The sequence below is a fragment of the Chaetura pelagica genome, unplaced genomic scaffold, assembly GCF_000747805.2.
Source record: "Chaetura pelagica isolate M959 unplaced genomic scaffold, ChaPel_1.0 scaffold109, whole genome shotgun sequence".
In the NCBI taxonomy this organism is placed as follows: Eukaryota; Metazoa; Chordata; class Aves; order Apodiformes; family Apodidae; genus Chaetura; species Chaetura pelagica.
The window spans coordinates 5462705-5485313 of record NW_009970725.1 but is presented as its reverse complement, the minus strand read 5'-3'; the positions used below and the strand labels follow the sequence as shown (position 1 = coordinate 5485313).

The 22609-nt window shown below is 39.0% G+C and overlaps 1 protein-coding gene across 1 annotated transcript in view; it reads right to left on the bottom strand.

Annotated features, from left to right (window-relative positions):
- The window catches only part of LOC104396987 (desmocollin-2-like), a 45356-nt gene extending 23901 nt beyond the window's left edge, over positions 1 to 21455 (bottom strand). Inside the window, exons 1-3 of the mRNA XM_010006900.1 lie at positions 21365 to 21455; positions 977 to 1160; positions 109 to 274 (exon numbers count right to left, since the gene is read on the bottom strand). Of these exons, the coding sequence (XP_010005202.1) occupies positions 109 to 274; positions 977 to 1160; positions 21365 to 21455 (441 nt within the window). The remainder of the gene's footprint in view (positions 1 to 108; positions 275 to 976; positions 1161 to 21364) is intronic.
- Between the last annotated feature and the right edge of the window lie 1154 nt (positions 21456 to 22609).

Genomic DNA, 22609 nt, shown 5'->3' with positions numbered 1-22609 from the left:
CGGCTGGAGGAGCGGGGGTGGGTACCGGGAGCGAAACTTTTCGGGTTTGCGGCCGGATTTCTTATCCCAGGGTTTTGCTCGGTTTTGTTTCGGGCCGTGTGTGCTCACCTGTGCGTTCTCGCCTTGCGGGTTTCGAAGTGGCTGCAGATCAATCGAAGCAGAAATAATAGCAAACCCAGACGCGTGGTCGCAGGAAGGGGTGCGGGGCTTCCCGAGGAGACACCCGACAGGCGGAGACCTTCCAGCCTGAGCAGGGCGTGGTTGCTGCAAGCCACTACGTACAGGGAGGTTTCACAGTTCGTTCCAAAAGCAGTTTTTTACAGATTTGTAACTTTTTTGTGTCTGCCGGTCATAAAAGCTTGTCAAACAAGTGGGCTGTATGAATGAGCCTGCAGCCCTGCCACGGCCTCCTCACGTTTGTTTTCATTCAAGTGCCCCATTAGGAAGGAAAAAAACCCAAAAAAACCCAACAGCCTTTCACTGCCTTTGCACCCTACAGTTTGTCACTATTTCCAGGTAATGAGGGGATCTGTGACCTAGTTGCATCTGGAGGCAAAAGGCATCCACTTACTCCTTTTACAGGGTTACCGGTATTGTGGGTGGCAAGAAGATAGGGGTGGTGTAACCATGAAACAGTTGCAGGGCGATGCTTGCACGTTTGTGTGGGCATAAGAAATGCTGGAGTGGCTGAAGCCTTGGACATGTCACCTTCTAGGCCTATAAACAAGCACATCCTGGGCCTGGTGTGCTGGGAAGGCAGGAAGTGGCTTGCTAGAGTACCTTGGCCATAAGACACCGTGCTAACCTGTGACAGCATTCACAGCTGTGTGCTGCACTACCCCATGCCATGTTGGTGTCACAGGCTGGCTCTGCTGATGGTTGCACCGTAAGCACGCGGTCGGTGTTGCACCAGGCTCCATCACACAGACTCCCTTGGGAGCAGAGGAAAAAATGGCTGCGATGTGTCTTAACGTACTTTGTTTGAACTGGTGAAGCCTGATTTGCCTTAAGAAGCAACCTTGCATCCTGCCCTTCAGTCAGCTTCAGCTGGGCTGACCCCCCACGGATGCTCAGGTAAGCATGCGGTGAGAGCCCGCAGCCCCTGCTGTCCCCGCAGCTGCACCCAGCCCTGCACGTTTCACTGTGCTCTGTTCGAGTAACTGTGGACATAGAAAGGGAATGAATTTGTCTGGACCTGCAATTGTAATAACCTGGAATAGTAGCCTTGTGGTCAGAACTTAATTTTTTGAGCTTTTTAGTTCTTTGTTTAGTGACAGTGTGAGACAAACCCACAACTGTCAGCAAAGGTGCCTAGAGTCAGTTGACCCAGACTGTCTATTCCAAAGCCCTAATTAACAATCTTAAAACTCTGGCCTGACTTCGTACCACTCATGTTTTCCTCCTCCTACATGCCCTTCAGTACTTACAGTACACTTGGACCCCTGCACTAAATGTGGAGCTCCTTCTATGGTTGTGAGAAGTTCTGCAGGAGTTCAAGGGGAGACTGGGCAAATACTGGCAAGAGGTATATAGTCAGGAATAGCAATGAGATGGGGTCATGGTGCCCTCAGCTTAAGGCCAGTGGAAGTGTCATATCTGACAGCCTTGCTCTTATTTTTCCTAGGCATTGCCTTACAGCCACAGCTGGAGAGAGCGCATTCGGCTGGATTGGCCAATGGGTCTGGCACAACATGGTTGGTTCCTCATGTGCTCTTGTGCTTTCATGAGCTTCTTCCAGAAGATCTGTACCCTTCCTTAGCATCAGTTGCTCTGCTGTTCAAAAATGCAGTTGGAAATTCCACCTGAGTGAGTAAATGCCTTTCTGTCACAGCACTTTTTTAGAGTCATTCACGCCTTCATCACCAGGAAGCATTTGTGCAGCGGAGAGGTATTTGAAAATGGGCTTGCCTGCCCATCTGAAGAATTATGTTGTGTAACTACAGTAAATCCCTCCCCTGTTTGCTATGTATCTGTGAGCTTACAGACACATTCTTGAAATGTGGCTTTTGTTTGAAGATGAAGAACCTCTCATAGCTGGAGCTCTGAATCAACTTTTTTCTTTTTGCAGTACTTTTGCCCATAGGTGTCCATGAATATGCTTGTATTTAAAGTTCTTGTGGGTGTATTCATAGGGCTAGAGTCAAAAGAACACAAATGTGAATCACAGAATCACCAAGGCTGGAAAAGGCCTTTAAGATCATCGAGTCCAGCTTATGACCTAACACCACCACATTGGCAAGACCGTGGCACTAAGTGCCACATCCAGCCTTTCCTTGAACACATCCAGGGATGGTGCCTCCACCACCTCCCTGGGAAGTCAATTGCATTGTCTAATCACTCTCTCTGTGAGGAAGTGCTTCCTAATATCCAGCCTAATTCTCCCCTGGCACATCTTCAGGCCTCTTGTTGCTAGTTGCCTGGAAAAAGCCCAGCCCCGACCTGACCAAAATCTCCCTTCAGGTAGTTGTAGAGAGTGAGAAGGTCCCTGAGTGTCCTCCAGACTAAACAACCCAATCTCCCTTAGCCTATCCCTGTAAGTCTTTCCCTCTAGTCCCTTCACCAGCCTCGTTGCTCTCCTCTGGACCTGCTCCTGCACCTCCATATCCTTCTTGGAGTGAGGGGCCCAGAACTGACACAGGACTCGAGGTGAGGCCTCACCAGTGCTGTGTACAGGGGGAGAATCACATCCCTACTCCTGCTGGCCACGCTATTTCTGATAAAAGCCAGCACTGCATGGGGTTATTGTGGCCAAAGTGCAGGACCCTGCACTTGGTTTTATTGAATTTCATGCCACTGGCCTCAGCCCATTGACCCAGATGGTCCAAGTCCCTCTGCAGCTTCTTCCTAGCCTCTGGGAGATTGACACTCCCCTCCAGCTTGGTGTCATCTGTGAACTTAGTAAGGGTGCACTCAATCCCAACATCCAGGTCATCAATAAAGATGTTGAATGGGACTGGGCCCAGTGCTGATCCCTGGGGAACACCGCTGGTTACCACACACCAGCTGGATGCAGCTCTGTTCACCATCACTCTCTAGGCCCGGTCGTCCAACTGGTTTTTAACCCAGCAAAGATTGCACCTGTCCAAGTCATGGGCTGCCAGCTTTTCCAGGAGGACTCTGTGGGACACTGTGTCAAAGGCTTTGCTGAAGTCGAGGTAGACCACATCCACAGCCTTCCCCTCATCCACTAGGCAGGTCACCCGGTCATAGAAAGAGATGAGACTGGTCATTGTTTCATGCTACCTTGGGCAGAGAGACCCTACAAGTGTCCACAACAGAGTCACTGCAGAATGAATCCTCCAACAATGTTAAGTCAAAGTTTGAGAGAGTTAGACATCACAGACTTTAAAAAAACCAAACCAAAACAGAACATAAAAACAACCAAACAAAGAAAAAAAAAACAAAACAACAACAACCAAATAAACAAAACTTGTAATTTGGTTAGCTTGGAGCCCACTTAGTTTATGGCATTATTAAAATATAGACACAGTGAGCACATGAATATATATGATATTTTTGAGAAGAATTAGCATGACTTTTGTAGGGGAAAGTTATCAACTGTAACGTAATGCTGGAATCAGTAAATGCATTGCTAAGTTTCACCTAATCAGTGCAGGAGAGTTAAAAAAGTCCATTACCAATAAAATCCTAATGAAAATTGCAGTAGGAAGAGTTTTACTGTGATCATAGGTGGTTTGAAATGAGGACAAGAATAATGATGGAAGTTTTTCTATAGGGGAGGCTAACAGCTGGAACCTGTCCAAATATTCATAAACGATGTGGGAAAGGAGATTAATAGTAACACAATAACAGTGGAGAATTAGTCATATTCATGAGAGCCAAATCTAAGGCTGACTGGCCAAAGTTACATGTTAATATTACTATCCTGAGTGAGCAAGTGATAATCGACAACTGAAATTTTTAATTAATATAATAATGAAAAGATTTTTAGCATGATAAGGACAAAATGACAGGCCCTAGCCTTGTTGTTATCTGTCTGAGAATAGATTTGGAAGAGGTCTCTGGGAGTATCATGAGCTCAGTGACCAATGTCAATCAAAGTGAAATAAAACAGCTTTAACTATTTGGAAAGAAACTTGTAACCACAAGTACCTTCAGATATTAAAAACAGTTTGCAATTCTATTAACCTATTTCATAAAAGGAGTAGCAGAAGAAAAAGCGGTACAAAAAAGCAACACAAAAAGGTTGTGGTTATGAAGACCAAGTGGAGTAGGATTCTTGAGACTGGAAAAAAGGAGAGGGTGTGGTATGGTAGAGGTCCACACAATTGGTAATGATACAGAGAAAATGAGTCAGGAAGGACTGCTTATTGTTACTCATAGTCAAGTACCAGAACTATTAGGCCCTGGATATTAAAAGCAGTGCCACCTTTGTTCAGTAACTTGTAAAATGCTTCTTGTTGGAAACTGGCAGGCAATATAACAGGAAGAAGCATTTAATGGTTTCTGGTTTCTACTTTTTTTTTTTTTTTTTTCCTCTAAAAATCAGCTAATTTCTACTCTGAGGGCAGCAAACTATTAAGCTAGAAGAAGAAAACAGTGTTGCTTCCTTAGGTAGTTCAAAGTACTTTCCTGGCTGGCTGTGCTCAACTTCTCACAGCGCGTGGAGAAATATAACACCAACAAAGGATTGGGAAAACATGGAAGCCACTTTTCCCTGTGCAGCGGGATGGGGCAACCTTTCCTGGTTGAGTAACCAAGAACCTGCAGCTTTGAATATGAAATCTGCTTCCTTGGTAGGCCACCTCAGAAGGCAGAGGTCCAACACATATTTTGGGCAGGGGTTTCTGTCACTGTGCATATAAAATGTGCTAAATGTTCTTAATTTAGGTCAGGCATACTAATTACCTTAAGAGTGCTTGAACAATAAGCAACAATGATCCTAACTGGGAAACTAATTGGCTTTGAAAATTTGGCTTTCATAATCATCAAAGAGGATGGGATAAAGCTCATCTTTAATTTAGACAATAATTATTATCAGTGGTCTGATGCTTTACACATTACTCATTCCCACATGAGGGCTGGATTTAATAAAACTCTAGAGCCTATAGCCTCATGCTTTTGCACTTCTCTTTTTCTCATAATAAAATGCAAGCATACTCTGAAATGGAAGATGAAATCTCCAATTTTGGAATTGTTTTCATTTAAATGTTTGTATAAGTCTGAAGTTATATCAGTTTTACATCTCAGAATAATAAAATGCACCTTCTGTACTTTAACTAGCTTTTCTTGTTTGCACTTAGTAATTCTCAATATTTTTATATGAAAACCACTATTTGCCTAACAAAAGGTGCACTTTTCATGATCTGAGCAATTGCCACAGAAGATCTTGATTTTAATGTGCTTTTTTGGAACTGGGAAATAATAAAATATTTCATTTGCTATTTCAAGCAAATACTTGGTAATGTCTTTTTTTGCCACTTGAATATGTATACCTCCAGACCTTTATATAAAAAATGCCTTTTAGAAATGGATAAATTTTATTGAATAGGTTTTGTTTTAGAAAAATAATTAAAAATATAGATAGTGAATGTTTAAAGCAAACTTAAATAATTTATTTTAAATTGCATGGGGATATGTAACATTTGGATACAAAAATGTCTCTTCAATTGAAATGCCAGAAAAAGAGTGGTTGCCATGCCAATTTATTTGGTCAGTTTATTTGGAAACAGAGGAACCAGAATATTCTACCTCTAAGTGACAATGAAGTAAATATTGAAGTTTTTCTTGCCATGTTCAAGCCAAAAGCAAGAACAAAAACAAACAAAAGAGCTCATGTTAAGAGCAGCTTCTTCAAAATCTGATAAAAAACTTGGTCTGAAATGAAAGTTTTTAGAAGGAGGTGGTTGGTCATAAACCAACCCAATGCAGAAAATGCAATGATAGGATTCAAAATACTTCTTGTGAATAAGAAATTAATTTTCCCTTTTTTGTGTGTTTAACAAGTTCCTCTAAAGGCTGCTTTTTCCTCTTTGCTTTTGATATCAGAAAAGACAGAAGAAGATCTACCAGAGGTGTTTCTCAGGAAATACTAAGTCATTACTTAATATTGCATTTGAAAAGCAAGTGGTATCTTAAAATGTATTAGGAAAGGAAGAGAGGATACTAAATATAAAACACAATCATGGGACTGTGGATGTCCGCATATTTACACTTGGAATACTCCATGCTGATCCACTTGTCTCAGAAAACACCTACAGGAGGCAGAGATGCTATCAAGAACGGAAATAAAATGGTTTTCATACAATGAAACTGCAGCAAGAGATATAAAGGGAATGTTTAGTCACAGTTTCTTGCAAGCTGAGAATTTAGAAGTATTGAAGAAAATTATCAGACAACAGATATAAAATAAATAAAAGCAGGCATTTCTGTTTGTGCAGTAAATAGTCAAATGGTGCCACTCTGTGCTGTTGTATTATGGAGAACAAAAGCATAAATATGTCAGAGAAAAAAAATAACACAGAGTATGTATGCTCATCAGTGATTGCTAGAGACACAAGTCTGAACCCTTGACTTTGGAAGTCCCTAAATACTGATCGGCAGAATTGGGGGGTACACAGGGAAAAGACTATGCCACATATGCTTTGCTTCTTAAACTTCCCTCCTAAAGATCAGTTACTATCTGCTGTGAGAGGCAGTAGAGTATGGTAAAGCAGTTTAATTTTACTCTCCTTTCATCAAGTTTGTCTGTTGAATTTTCCTAGAGATCTAGCAGCGGTGAGGATGTTAAATGACACAAGATGAATGTGATTATCTTGCTTTTTAAAAATCTCATAGGACACTTTTAAAGTGTGGATTTAGCTATGTATCATGTTCCTTCTCTATTTTCTTAGTTACATATTAATCATAGAATAATCAAGATTGGAAAAAGACCTTCAAGATCATCACCATCCACCCTAGTATATCTATATGGATATAAAATATAACAATGAAAACTTGTTGAATGCTTTTATACAAGAAGTATTTGTTCTGTACAGCTTTATTTTGTCTTTGATCACAGATGCATAACAAAATTGCGTAGGAGGGGCTGATACTGGAGTTGCTGGAGTGTTATTCATCAAACATTTTTTTCATGTACTATCTTTACAAATCCTATGACTCTTTTTCACTGACATCAGGTATCAAAACTGAAACTTTCTCTATCTATATTCTTTGCAGATAAGAGAACTATTAGGTAGAAATCACTCAAATAAGAGGTTATTGTAAAAGAACAAGAGCACTCCCCTAACACATTGGACAGTTTTTATAACCTGCAAAATAGAGTTGGATATAGGTGGGAAAGCTCTTTGAAATTATGAGAAAAATACACAGTAGTCTGAGTGATGAGGAATTTTATATTTCCTAGAGACAGTTTTGACAAAAAAAATGCTAGCATGTTACAGTAGTAATAAATCAGACCATGATTGCAGCTCAGATATTCTTGGACAAAACACCAGACAGATTTCTCTACTAAGTAAAAGAATGTAACTGTTATGTTATAGTTACTTTAAAAGCCATCAATCTTAATTTAAGAGTGGGGACTGAGCAGTGAGAAAAGTTGTTTGAGAAAGTAATGTTGGAGTGAGTGAGCACAGATACATTAAAAACTTCCACGGAGGGTATAACTGCAGAATAGGCAAACAGGTTGGTAATAATGACAGCTTCAGATTTCAAAAGACCAGATTTTGAGGCTGTAAAGGAACTAAGAGGCATCCATGGCTCAACAAGAAAGAGACATGAAATCATACCAAGATAAGATTTCAGTAGCCTGGGTTTGAGTTTCAAGCAGAAGAAATATGTGGATAGGGAAGATCTATGGACCTGCCTGGATCACTAAAAACCTAAGACAGGTCATTGTAGGTTATCAGGGAATTTACTGAAATGAAAAGGTTATTGATCTGTAGGTTGGAAATTACAAAAATACAGTAATAATTACAAAATATCTATCTGAGATAGATCCTTCAAATAAACTAAAGTAAATTAAAAGAAGTTTTCTAACCACAGTACTATAGAGATAATAAGATTGGGACAAGTGGGGCCATATCCTGCAGATCAGATGGACTTTAAGGAACATCAGATGCCATAAATCCTGATACCTTGCCCCAGTTTTAATAGAAGAAATTATGTATACAAACAAGGAAAGATTATCCAACAAGAATAGGAAATGGAAATTGTCACTTCCATGGTGGATACAAAAATAAGCATGTATTGTGTGAAATCTGAACCAGTTGGATGGTTTCCAGTAACAGTGATCTTAAAAGAACCTTCAGTTTTGGAAGTGATACTGTATTTATTCCCATTAGAGAACAGTAAGTGTGGTGGAAAAATGTGGAAAAATGGAATATTCAAAATAATGCTTAATTTATCCTTAATACAATATACTATAATAGAATTTGAAAGGAAGAGGAACCAAAAATGTGTTCGATACATTAATTCAGTATGATTTTGGCAAAAGTAAATTGTGTCATGTTATAGTATATCTTTCTTTGATATCCTTTAGTGCATTCAATTCAGTAATCTAAAAGTATTGATTCAAAGGAGTTAAAATTAATACCAAAGGAAATGAAATGAAAATGGGTATTAAAACAAGGACTATGGAATGGTTAAAATGATAGCTGAAGGGAAGACTACAAGATACGTTGATAGGAAAGTTGTCCAGATGGATAGAGGCTAAAAATTATATATTCCATGAACCAGTCTTGGAACAAGTTCTGCTTAATATCGTCATTATTACAGCTTTGAAAAAATTAGATTAATGTTTGTATTAATAATCCATGGTATAGATGATGCAACACTTGAAGAATCCTGCCAGTGTTGATAGGAACAGTTGGGTCACACACTATGAGCTGAAATTACAGAAGTAGGATATAAAAGCATAGTAGAAGGCAATGCACAAAGGGACTAAATCCAGAATTTTTTGCTCCAGATTGGAGTCTTAACTGGAGTTGTTGTCTTCAGGAGTGGGAACTGGATTTACTGGCAGATCACAGTCTATCCTGTTTAGAATGACAGGGAGTCATTTTAAGATCACAAAAATAATTTTCAGTAAAGACTGAGGAATTTTAGCTTTACAGTGTGTAGTATTAGCAAGATGTTCTTTAAAATGGTGCTTCAAGTTTTTATCATCCATGCTTATAAAACATAAATTTCAAAAGAGATAGAGAAATTATAATATCATAATAGAGGATGGTATTTTAAAAAGTTATAAAGTATATTTAAGCTTTAAAGGTGGAAGTTTTAGGCAAGATATGGTTATTTTTAAAAATTAATCTGGATAATAATCAGAGCTGGAGGGGTTTTTAGGCATAATAATCTTACAAAAGGCACTGGTCTTTAACTGTTAAAAGAGTGAAACTCTGTAGGTGCTTCTCAAATGAAATAAAATTGGCAAGAAACTTCCATTGTTTAAATATGATGCTCATGAAGTTTATGAAGTGTTTTACAGACTCCTACTTGCTTTTAATATGGTGGCAGTATTTGTTGCCATCTCTTATTGAATTCAGTTTATCTCATGGATCTTGGATTCACTTAATTTGTACATGCGACAGGAAGGAATTTTTACAAGTGTTGATGCACAGCTTAAACTCCAGGGGAATGTTTATTCCCTTCAAATTTTGAAGGTTTCAAAGACAGGCAACAGCCAAGGATAAGATAACATCAATCATTAGACTTAGGATCAGAAAGTCATTTGCCATTACATTCCAGTATCATAAGTCCTTGTTTTGGAGTTCCTCCTTTTTTTTTTTTCTTTTTTTTTTTTTTTTTTCATCTTTTTTCTTGAATGCCTGATATTGTATTTCTTTGGATTGGATCATTTAAGAATATTTCATGCTCTGAATCTTTCTTGAATCAGATGCCAAAGCAACATGACTTCTCTCTCCAGGTAGAGAGAACATGCTCCAAGATGTAGCTTTTTACTGAAAACCTTTTTTTTTCTAACAAATGTCAGGAAGTCTTTGTGATGTCCTCCAGTTGATGTGCAATGAAGGGTAGATGAACTACAGTATTTAGTGGGTTCCTCTGGAATTATCATTGATTACAGACTGTGATACCATTCTCCACTGTGATGCTGGAGAGCTAGCCAAAGTTCATAACACAAATGAGTCTCTGCAGTGCTGCACTGCAACCACCTTGTGAATACTGGTTTAAAAGTCCAGCAGAAGTAATTTTGGGATGCCCAAACACTTGCTAAGCAATTTTTGCTGTGGTGGTGTCTTAAGAACATTTCTTCATCCTGTCATAAGAAATAAGACAAAAGGAACCTCATGAACCCACCTGGATGCATTCCTATGTGATGTACTCTAGGTGACCCTGCTCTGGCAGGGGTGGTTGGACTAGATGATCTTTCAGGTCCCTTCCAACCCCTAGGATTCTATGATTCTATGATTCTATGATTCTATGAAGTTTGACAAGTAGAAGTGCAAAATCCTACACCTGAGACAGGAAAACCCCATGCAGCAATACATGCTGGGGACCACCCAGCTGGAAATCAGCTTGTCAAAAAAGAACCTGGAGGTCTTTGTGGACACCAGGTTGAACATGAGCTAGCCACAAAAGAGGCTAATATCCTGGAGGAGCATTGGTAGCAGGTTAAGGGAGGTGATCCTTGCCCTCTAATCACCACTGGTGAGGCTACAAATGGAGTACTGTGTCCAGTTCTGGGCTTCCCAGTACAAGAGAGACATGGACATACTGGAGAGAGTTCAACAAAGGGCCACAGGGATCATGAAGGGACTGAAGTACCTCTTATATGAGGAAAGGCTGAGATTGCTCAGCCTAGAGAAGGCTTGGTGGGTACTTCATCAATGTCTGGAAACACCTAAAGGGAAGGTGCAACAAGGTCAGAGCCAGGCTCTTTTCAGTGTTGCCCAGTGACACAAGGTGAAGGGGTGGCTCCCTAAGCTCTTTGCACTTTGAAGTTTGGCAGTGCAGATCTTGATGGTTAGGACTCTACATAGCTTTGGGTACAAAAACCCGTCCCTGCTAAAGTCATTGACAAAAATCCCAGGATTTCACTCCTGGGCATAAACTGTAGCATTCTTTTAGTAAAACACAGTGATATGACTGAGTGACTCTGAGAGTTCCCTTAGTTCGCAAAACCACAGAAAGTCGAGCTCTAACAGGGTAGGTGTAGAAGACAACTGAAACAGGGGACTGGAACACTGTGAATGTAACACTGCTGGTGGGACAGAAGTGTTGCTGTGTTGTTTTGTGGAATACACAGCTGATTGTCCTTAACATACACACTATACTGAGTAAGTCTTACTTCTGCTTTCTGTTTTTTCTTTCCTTCTGATTCCCTCCCCTTCCCTTCTACCTTCATATTCTTGCTGATGGTACCACATCAGGCAGTGTATCCTCTCAACTGACTACAAAGCTATGATATATTATTTGTCTTGCATTCATGACATTACATGCGTTCTGGACGTTGCTTGAAATTTCATCTAATTCCTCAGCATAAAAAATAAGGACCATAATCTCCTGTCATTTAGCCTCGGGCAATTTCCTAGACCTTTTTTTTTTCACAGGTGAAACCCCGTGAAACATAAGAAGGGAATCTGGCATAAGCTCTCTTTAGTTCTCTGTTCTGCAAAAATAGATTAGAGAATACTTCTTAAGAGTTAATCTATATGCACATCTGCATATGAACATTCAATTTTCATTTAAGCTTAGCAGATATTGAGCAAATATTTAGACACAGAATATATAATTAACAGGGTGTAATAAGGATACTTTTAGAATGTGGGTTATCATAGAATAATTTCCAACTAGAACATTACAGTTAATACTAGGGCTTTTTTTTTTTAGCAGAAAATATTGATTCACTAGCAAACTTTTTTAGAATGCTTTTGCTTTGGTTATACTCTTATGTAACAGTGTAGTAACTAACATAGTAGCAATAAAAGGAAGAGAATAGAATAGCAATGATATGATGTGGATAGGGCAGAACAAAGAGTAAGAGGACCTAAATTTAAACATCTATGTTATTGATACAGAGTTCTTCTGAGAATATGTGAGACAACTGTTACAGAAGTAATGACAGAACCTTGCTGGAACACAGCAAAAGGCAAAAGTGGCAGTGTGACATTGAAACGTTGCCACAACAATAATTGTTTAACTCCAATTAATGAATCAAACACAAATTGTTCAGGCAAATGAGAGATTGTAGTTCAAATGATGTTGTGTTGCATGCTATTATTTTTCTGCTAAAAGATTTGGCCAAGTTCCTAATATATTAGTCTATCATTCAGACTGGTTTCTATTGAAGAAAGAGCTATCATTTATGTACATGTAATTGAACTGCAAACGTGTTTTTCTGTTCTCTTTTCTACAACATCAAATGAAACTTTTACTGGAAGGTGAACCTTTCTAGAAGGGGAACTCTCTAAGGGAAATTTCAGTATTTTTATATACATCAATGATATAATGAAAAACTCGGCAATTACCAATAAGAACAAAAGTCAGGATGAAAATGAGTCACAATCCCTTGGGATCTTATGTGAAAACTCAGAACTGCCCAAGAATGTTTTCCTCTGCTTTCTTTTTCTGTGTAAATGGATTATCCAGGTAACCTGATTATTTAAACAAAATCACAGGGTTAATTTAACAAAAGGAAGTATGAATTTAACAAATGCAACTATGTCTTCAAGCCTTGATTTTCTTATAATCAAGAAGAAAAACTATTTAATTCTGTTTGATACTATTCAAAACAGTAATTTGTCAGTGTTTCTGTACTGTGGTATGTCGGAAAAAAAAAGAAGTATTACAGACAAAGAAAGCAGATGACTAAACAGGTTTCGGCAATATTACTACATCTGGTACTAGTTTTGTAGCTATAATGTTTTGTAATTCTATTACTACATTTTGTACTGCTACATCTAGTCTGTTTCCTTGCTCTGCAAAAATATCCTAGGGAAGGTTATATATAGGCGTATTTGAGAGAGGTATGCAAATAGTATAAAGAAAATGAAAAATGTGTTAAAAAAGTGTAATGCTTCAGCAAATGAATGCCATATATTAAACTAGCCTTGACAATCTAAAAATAGTCATTTGCATTGGCAATCAGAAAAGGCCTTTCCTTTGGCAGCCATACGTAGACATTTTTGTTCTGTTGACTTTCTCTTTCATTCATTGTTGAGTCTTGCTTTCTCATCTGTAGGTGAAGGTGGCAAATGGAGATGCTGGCAGTGAGTTGTTTTACGGCATTTCATTTTTTGTTAGAAGAAAAGAATTAAGTCCTAAGGCTCCTGTGGCTTCTCTTGACTGGTACTTGGATATCTGTACAACTCTAACATACTTCTTCATTTTCCTCTTACAGAAGTATTTGCATTTAAAGCAGTTTCCTAGGACACGTCTCCAAAGTGTCCTTGAATATTCCCTCCTTTGGGAACAATATAAACCACAAGGGTTTATTTGTATTTCCCCCTCCCGGTAGTAATAAAATATACAGACACAAAGAATTTCTGACAAGTAAAACATTTGAAAAGGTCTCTGTGCAGGGGTTTGGGAATTGTGAAAGGGCAGTAGTATTTCCTGTGAGTGAGGAAACAAAACGTTGAGCACAAGGAGAAGAAAAAAGAGGGAACAGGTTCGAGACCATCTAAGGAACCTGAAGGTGCACAAGTCCATGGGACCTGATGAGGTCCTGAGGGAACTAGCAGATGAAGTTACTAAGCCACTATCCATCATATTTGAGAAGTCATGGCAATCTGGTAAAGTTTCCACTGATTGGAAAAGGGGAAACACAACCCCCATTTTTTAAAAGGGAAAAAAATAAGACCTGGGGAACTACAGGCCAGCCAGTCTCAAAAATGAAAGCTGCTTAGTTGAACTGTATTGAAATATTAAATTCTTTATTCTCATGCATATCTCTGAAATGTTATTTAAGGAAACGTAGAAACGATTCAGACGCTAAACAATGCTGGCATATGTGATCAGAGTCAATCAAAGGGAGTCTTGAAACCTGCATGCATTCTTAGAGAAGTATGTAAAGATGTATTATGTTGTGTGGCTTATACTGGAGGCCCTGTGATGCATCAATTGACATTGAATGGGTTTTTGGCTTGTATGGGTGACTTCACTGGTGTTTAGGGCATATTGATCTCCTACCGAATTTTGCTAAGCCCAGGAATAGGTGTAGGAAATTTCTTATTCAGCTGATTTTCTTTTGAAATTGCATCTGTTCGTAAGTTTCAGAAAAACTTATTGCACAGCTGGCTATAGTAAAGAGCAAAATAAGCAGATTCATAGGGTGACAAACTTCAGGGAAAGTGTAAAATAGGCTTTGTAAGAGGCGGAGGAAACGGGTGGCTGTACAACCCTGTGTACCCACACTGAACTTGGTGACCACATAGTTGCCTCCGATTAATTGGTACGAATCAGTGGTCGACAGCTGGTTTTGGCTCCTTCTTGTAACAGCAGCTGCACCTTGCTCCACTCATGTCTCAAGCTCTGCCCAAAGGTCAGCAGCCCAGTTCTGCACCTGATCTCTCAGCCTCACCCTTTCCTCTTTCTCATGGCAGAAGCAGCCTCATCCTGCACACACTGTAGCAGCCAGTGTGGGAAGATAACATATATACCCAATCCAAATAACTCCACATGGGAGGCTGAGTTGGCTGCTCCCTGTGAGGCAGATGTTTCATGTTTTTAAATCCAATCAGCTAGTAAATGAGGGATTTTTCAAGGACAAAAGTGGGAATGGAAATAAAAGTTTCAGGACCTCTGTGGCACTTTTCTGCAGACTCCTGAATCCTCCAGGTCCTGTCCCAGGCCTCTCTCCAGTTTCACGGCCTGTAAAGTCACTGAGCTCCTCCAGCCCCCCAAATTCACATAGGCCTTTCCTATTCCCTCCAACAACTCCCCAAGTAACCCATGTATCTCAGCCCTACCTCATCACACACAGGTGTCCTTTGAAGCCGTTTGAGCCTTCCTACCCTTCTAGATCTCCAGTTTCTGACCAAGCTCCCAGTTTCCCCTATCCTAACCTACTTGGATTTGAAATGTCCTTTGCCACCACCTAGTTTTGCCTACATTATTGAGGTGCCTCAAGTCAATTCTGAGATTAGTTTTGAGATATGTGTGCCCTGAAGCGTATTGATACGCAGTCTTTGTCCTACCATAATTCAAATAAATCATTATCTCTAAAGAGCATTCATAAATCTATGAATAATTTATTCTGTTTAGCCACCTGAAGTTACTAGAAGCTTTTAACTCTGGAATGTATTGGTTTAAAAGACTGGCGAAGGGTCCTTCTTCTGCACTTCAGATTCTGAGGTCACATTAAGTAGTTAACACAGTCTGCCAAGTTCCCCCACTACTCTGTAGAGTGAGATGGGCCCTCTGCAAACAGGTTTGGTAATGAGATGACTCCCCTTTGGGAGGTGCTTTTCTCTGCTCTCAGTCCCTGCTGACCTGGCCTAAGAGTCTCAATTTATTGTCTGATATTAGATGGTATAAAATCAGGCTATTGTGGCTTTGTTTTTTTGGGGGGAAATACATCACATAAAATTATATTTTTACTTCTATTTTTGCTTTTCAGTAGTTTACCTCTCTTACTTTCCCGGCCACATTATATGGAAGCATCTTGTACACAGGTTTAAAGCTCTTTCAGACTTCTGCTTCTTTACTGCTATTATTTATTCTGGCACTAATTTGCACTTCTCCCTGCATTTCTGTAGCACTTTATTCCAGGGCTGAAATACCATGATAAAATTAGTTCTGATATCTGAAATGAATTGTCAGTTAATAAAGACTAGGGAAATGACCCTGGAGAGTGTAAAAGTTTTCTTCAAATTGTACCACATCTTGATTATACAAAAATAAATAACATTAAAATAAATGTTGCCTATTTATTGAAAGAACATGGCTAAAATGCATCTAACAATTTAATACTGCCAACTGGTGATTTACAGAACCACAAAATCACAGAATGACAGAGATGAGAAGGCATCTCTGGAGATCATCTTATCCAACCCTTATCCAATGCTCAGAGCAGGGTCCACTGGAGCAAATAGCTCAGGACTGTGTCCAGCTGGATATTGAATATCTGCAGGGACTGAGACTCCATAAACTTTCTGGGCAACATGTGCCAGTACTTAACTACTCTCATAATAATTTTTTTTTAAGTTTTTTTGTTTTGTTTAAGTGAAATTTCCTGTGTTTCAGTTTCTCATTGTCCCTTGTCATATCACCAAGAAAAGCCTGCCTACACTTTTTTCTTTGTAGCACCAGGTATTTACACACATTGATAAGATCCCACTTGAGATTTTTTCAGGCTCAGCAGTCACATCTCTTTCAGTCTCTGATTGCATGTCAGGTATTTCCAGCTCTGGGAGCTAGACTCTTGGCCTCTTCATCCATTTCTGCAGCTGATGGAAGTCCCTCTAGATGGTAGTTTGACCCTCTTGTGTATCAGCTACTCCTTCCAGCTTTGTGTCATCTGTAAGCTTTCTGATGGTACACACTTTTTCCCATCATCCAGGTCAGTAACGAAGATGTTTAATAGTATCAGACTCAGTGTTGATCCCTGAGGTATTCCAGTAGTGCTTGGCCTCCAGCTGGACTTTGTGCAGACCCTTTGAGCCTGGCAGTTGACCCTGTTTTAAGAACATCTCACTGTCCAGTTATTTAGCCCATACTTCAATATTTTGTATGAAGATGTTAAAGTGTCAAAAGCCTTGCTAGAGACAAAGCAAACAACATCCACTGGTTGTTTTTTTCCCTTGTCCAGTGAGCTAGTCACTTCATCATAAAAGGTTGTCAGATTGGTCAGGCATGCTGACTACTTACAGTCACTTTAATATGTTTGGAACTGGCTTCCAGAATTATATATTAAGTCAGTCACTTTCCTTGGGACTGAGGTTAGTCTGACCAGCCTGTAATTCTCTAGATCCACCTTCTTGGTCTTCTTGAAGATAGGAGAGACATTTGCTTTCTTCCAGGCCTCAGGAACCTCCCACAAGGGCCACAACTTTTAAAATATAATCAAGAGTGGCCTTGCAATGTAATCAGCTAGCTTCCTCAGCACTTGGTCCCACAGATCTGTGTATGTTCAGTCTGTCAAAATGTTCCCTGACTGGATCCTCCTCCCCTTGAGCATAAGCCTTCCTGGCTTCAGACTTTCCCACTGGTCTCAAGCATGTGGGATTGCTAAAGGTAGGTTGTACTAGTAAAGGTGATGGCAAAGAAGGTGTTGAGTACCTTGGCCTTTTTTCATGTCCTGGTGGAGGAATTATACCAGAAGCAGCAAGTGAAAACAGGTTTACAATGCAAGGAGTCAACAAAGTAGATATTACCCTCAGATATGCAGAAATTGGGGGAACATACCAGAAGATTTACTTCTGTATCCAATACTGGTGAGAACAGAAAAAAAGTACCTTAGTCTTAAGGTAAAGAATCATGGAATCATAGAATAGTTTGGGTTGTAGAGGGCCTTAAAGATCATCTAGTTCCAGCCCCCCTATATGGGCAGGAACACCTCTCACTAGACCAGGTTGCACCAAGCCCCATCCAACCTGGTCTTGAACACTTCCAGGGAGGGGGCATCCACAGTTTTCCTGAGCAACCAGTTCCAGTGTCTCGCCATCCTCACACTGAGGAATTTCTTCCTGATATATAAGCTAAATCTACCTTCTTTCACTTTAAAACCATTCCCCCTTATCCTATCAGTACATGCCTTGATAAAAAGTCCTTCTCCAGCTTTCCTGTAGCCACCTTCAGGTATTGGAAGGCTGCTAGAAGATCCCAGAAGCCTTCTCTTTTCCATGCTGATACAAACTTTGGTTTGCACGTTCTCATTTTATGTACCGAAGAAGGAGAACCAGAATCAGAAAATTGGTCTTTATCGAGAAGTAGTAGCTGTTATCTGCTCCACATAGAAGTATCATTTAAGCATTTAAATGAGATTTTGAAATTTTAAACATTTAAAATGTTTACTACTAATATACCTTGCCGTCTTCTCCCTCTAAGTTTTGCTTCAAAACCCAATTAAGCAGGGAAAATGAAAACCAGGAAAACAGTTGTCTTCTCTATTCAGCAGTTAGAAATCAGCTTGCTTCTGTGTTTGAGCTTTCTGACTATCAAGAGACCACCTGGCTGTAATAATTATTTGAAAACTGGTAGATACTCTGCAGCGTGGGAGATTTTTAGGAGTTCAGCATGTTAAAAAAAAAGATGGGGGAGGTATTGCAGACTCGTGCTCCTGCAGATCTTAAACCAAGACTGGAGACTTTTCAGAATAATTATTTCTTCAGACCAAAAAGGATGATTAAGTATTACTCAAGCACAGACTACTTGGCCTATTGATAAAGGAGTTGACATGTGGTGGAAAAAAGGTCAAAAGATCTGATACTGTTACAGTTCTTTCTGTCTTAAGTACTCTGAATATTGAATGGAGATTGACTTACTTTCTGTGCATCATATGGCACAAAATAAGCTAGGCCAAACTTAATTTTTTTATGGCAGTTGAAGAAAGAAGAAACATTTTTATGCTTGGCATAATTTTAGGAATATACAGCAGCACATTCTCTGTGTTGTTTAATAAATCTCCTCATGCAGTTCTGCAGGCATCAGTAGCAGTTATGGCTGCATTTAACTGCTGAGCTTGGGTGGCCACAGGGCTCCCTGTGTCCTTGGCCCTGTGCTTGCCCAAGTGGAGAAATGTGCAGCCGCATGTTGGCATACAAAAGGCTGCCCACGTGCACAAGTTGCCATCCAGTGGAAATCAGGTCACAGAGGAAAAGTGATGGTGAGAAGGTGGGATGATTCTGATTTCCATCAGGATGTGGTTGGAATTCTCTGCTTGATGTTGGAGGATTCCCAGGTCTCACTGTATGTGCCAGAATATACATAGAATTGTTATACTACCCAGCTCTGCTTTAAAATTACAAAGTATTTCTCGTTGATAGAGAGTAGAAGGATATTTTAAGTAATCTCACATGCTGCACTTTGCATATAACTTCCAGTTTGTTTACATTTGGCTGAGTCATTTTTTTCCATTTACTTTATAATGCTAAAAAAACCATGCAAATATGTACCTAGCTTGAAAAAAAAAAAAAATTAAAAAATATAATTTTCTTGCATTACTAGGGCAAAATTTTGAATTTGGAATTAGATATTTCATGTTCTAGCTGATGTTTTCACATAGGTAAAGACACACTGTTCCTGCTGAGATTACTTTCAAGTTTTGTAAAATTTTGTTAGACGTTCCAGTTTGACGGCTACAGAAAGAAGATCCTTTGTGATTTCTACAATGAGTAGAGTACATTTTGGATAAAATTATAACCCCAGAAGTCTTTCTTTAGAATATCTTCCTCCTGACTGCACCCCACATTAAAATATTGACATTTTAGCATTTAAAGGCGATAAGAATTTTTCCTGTAAAATCTCAGCAGTATGGCTTGCATTCACAAGAAATGTTAAAACTCTGACAATAACAGAGCAATTAACAGGTGAAACGCTTACTTAAATATTGTGTTGATCTTACTCTGTCATGGAAAGAGGAAGCTGACCAGGCCTACCTCATCCACCCTGCGTTAGTGATACATTCATTTAGTATCACCACCTTAAGTAGCTTATACACACGCACATACAATTTTCTTTCACTCACTCATGCTCTTTCATGTTATTCGGTTTTACATGCTTTATAAGGATAGGTGTGGTTGTTTCTTTATTTTTATAATTCCCCTGCCATGTTCTGTTTAAATTATTTCATTTGTAAGCGTAGACAAGTTGATACATGTATGCTAGTTTCGGCACACGTTTACATTTGTTAGTTTAGATGGTTTTTGAGATTATAAAGGAAGATGGCTGCAAAACCAGAATGCTTTCCAGTCTAATTAATTTATACCTTTTCTTGTAACCAGTTTGGTTTATGTATCTTTTCTTTTCTCTCTTTCATTTGCTCTCCGCTTTTGTCTGATATTCAAAATAATGAACATCTTACTTCAGAAATAATATAGTTTTAATTTCCTTCTTCATTGTGTTGCTATGAGCAAAAAACATTACGAAACTTTAATCTTTGGTATATTATTGTATTGATGACTACCACAGAATAAAACAGAGCTTTTGCTAATTTTGTGAACATTGAGCAGACCTGAGTTCTTATTATAGTAGAATAACATATACAATCTGTAATATCACCAGTATATGTATCTCTTATTGACATAAGCAGATCTAGCAGAGAGCTACATTATGAGGGTTCACAACTCAGCAGATGGCATGAGCTGTCCATGACAGGACAAGCCTTCCTGGGTTTTCCCCTACCTTGAAACTTGTTCTTGTGTGAAGAAACTATACCTGAGAACAGAATTGGTCCTTCAGATTTCAAGCTATACCACAAACCACCACTTCTGGTGCTAATCAGAACCAGAAATATGATCATGACTTCCTGCTTATGGGCCTACCTCTGCTTCTTTAAGCTTTTTATAAAAATATAAACGTTTGTGAGGTAAATGCAAATTAGACTTGTTTTATGACTTCATGCTTGCTTTTAGAAGACTAAATGAAAATACAAAGATGAAGACAGTAGCAGAAGAGTACAATCCTGTCACACATGTTCTTTCTCATAATGAAATGAGAAAATGGCTAACAGGGAAACACATTTTTCGTCATCTTCCTTATAGGGAGCTGCAATGAAAACATGCTCATCAAAACGTATGGTTTAAGAAAGGAAAGAAAATCTGGGTGTGTAACGAGCAATATCCAGGTGGATTTGTTAAACCACCCAAACAACTGGTATTAGAAAAGGGAAAAAGAAAAGAAAATTACAAATACAGAAGTCAGCTATTATTGGCATAGATGGTGGTGTTCAAACATACAAATAGAGATCCCTGAGGTAACTTACCAGCATTACTGAGGTATTACTGAGTATTTAGAAAATGCATTACAGTATTTACCCACCTGTAAAAGCTGAACCTATGTCTGCAATAAAGAAGTTTATATCTCAGACATTTAAAAATAAAATAAGTCCTGTTTCTAGTTAAGCTTATATGAACTGTGTTTCTAATATTTACATTTTGATTGGCTATTGTATACTGATTTAGGTATTCTGGATGAAAATAGCTTCAATAAAATCTGCTTAAGCACCCATACTGGTACTGAAATTGAAACCTCATTGTCAGTACCTTTAAAAAGAGTAGAAATTATTTCTAAACTCAGTAAAATGAATTAATGAGTAATTTAAATTGTCATTAAATACCCTGAAACTGACATGTATTATAGAATTCATAGCATTGAACTTATTCAGACTCACAGAAACAAAACAGTGGACTCCACCAGCCTCACCAGCTGATGGTCAGTGGAGGCCAAAGTGTTTGTAGCATCAACTTATTCAATTGTTGGTGTTCATGGTGTTTGAATTCCTCACCTTTATCTATCATGATCTTTACTCTCCAGCCCTCCAGTCTTTCCACATCCTTTGTGCTCCACCCAATGGCTTTGGGGAAGTCCTCTTTCATGTTTTCATTCTTAAGGGAACCACCATCCCTCCGAGGCTCTCATTATCCTAGGAAAGGAGGCTGCTACTCAGTGTGGCATACAGTGAGTCAGTCAACTGTTTACGGACTTTGCAAAGATAGCATTTTTTTTCCTGTAGGACAACAGTGGATTCAAGTCAGTCTCCTTCTTTATTTTCTCTCCTCCCAGTCCTCTCCCTTCCCATCCCCAGGGCTTGAAAGGCTGAGCAATCTACACAGGACACTGCCTGAAAATTATGGAAACGTAACTGTAGAGGAATTAGAGGAAGGATAACAAGAGTAAAAGAGGAAGGTGAGGGAAGAACTGAATGGATAGATGAGAAAGAAATTCAGAAAAGAGAGAAAAGGAATGCATGAATAGAGGAAATAAGGTAGAAAGATTGGTTTAAAAAGAAAATGAAATTATGAAATAAGAAAATAATAAAGAATACAGAAATATATAAATATTTAGGAAGCAGGAAAAAAATAATCAAAGAAAAATAAAGATACATTGAAGCTCCAGGTTTAAAAAAATATTTTCTTTTTAGTGCTGGAGAAGAAATAAATCCTGCTTTGAGAAATGGCACAGCATAAGCTAGGGGCATGATTCTCAAAAAAAAATGAAAACAAGAAGGGGAGTTCCAAAGGGTACAAAAAAAAAAAAAAAAAAAAAAAAAAAAAAAGAAAAAAAAAAAAAAAAGATAAACTGGAAGGTAGAGGAGGAGTAGCTTAGGTCTTTTTCATTTTTTTTTCTTGCCTGCTTTTCTTACTGATGAGCTGTCACTCCCTGAGCAAGGAGTGTTTGGCTAATGAAGTCTCGGCCACAGGGCAGACAGGAGTGCCTCACCTCACCCAGCAGCCAGAACCTCACCCCTTTCGGGAGTGGTGTTCATAAGGTGGAGAGAGGCTTCGGGAGAATCCCAGTGAGTGTCCACCAAAGAGAAGTGGACAACTTTTATCAAATTCATGCCCCTTTCCTCTTCCAAATTAGGAAAAATAATTTTTAAAAATAATAATAATAAAATAAGGTGTCTTAATGCTGGTGGTACAGCTCAAAAAGCTGTCATCATTTCTCTCCTCTGAGCGTTTAACGTAGGCTACTGGAACTTTGTTATAAACGGAACTGGGAGGCCCAGTTTGCTTCATCAGCTGTGCCA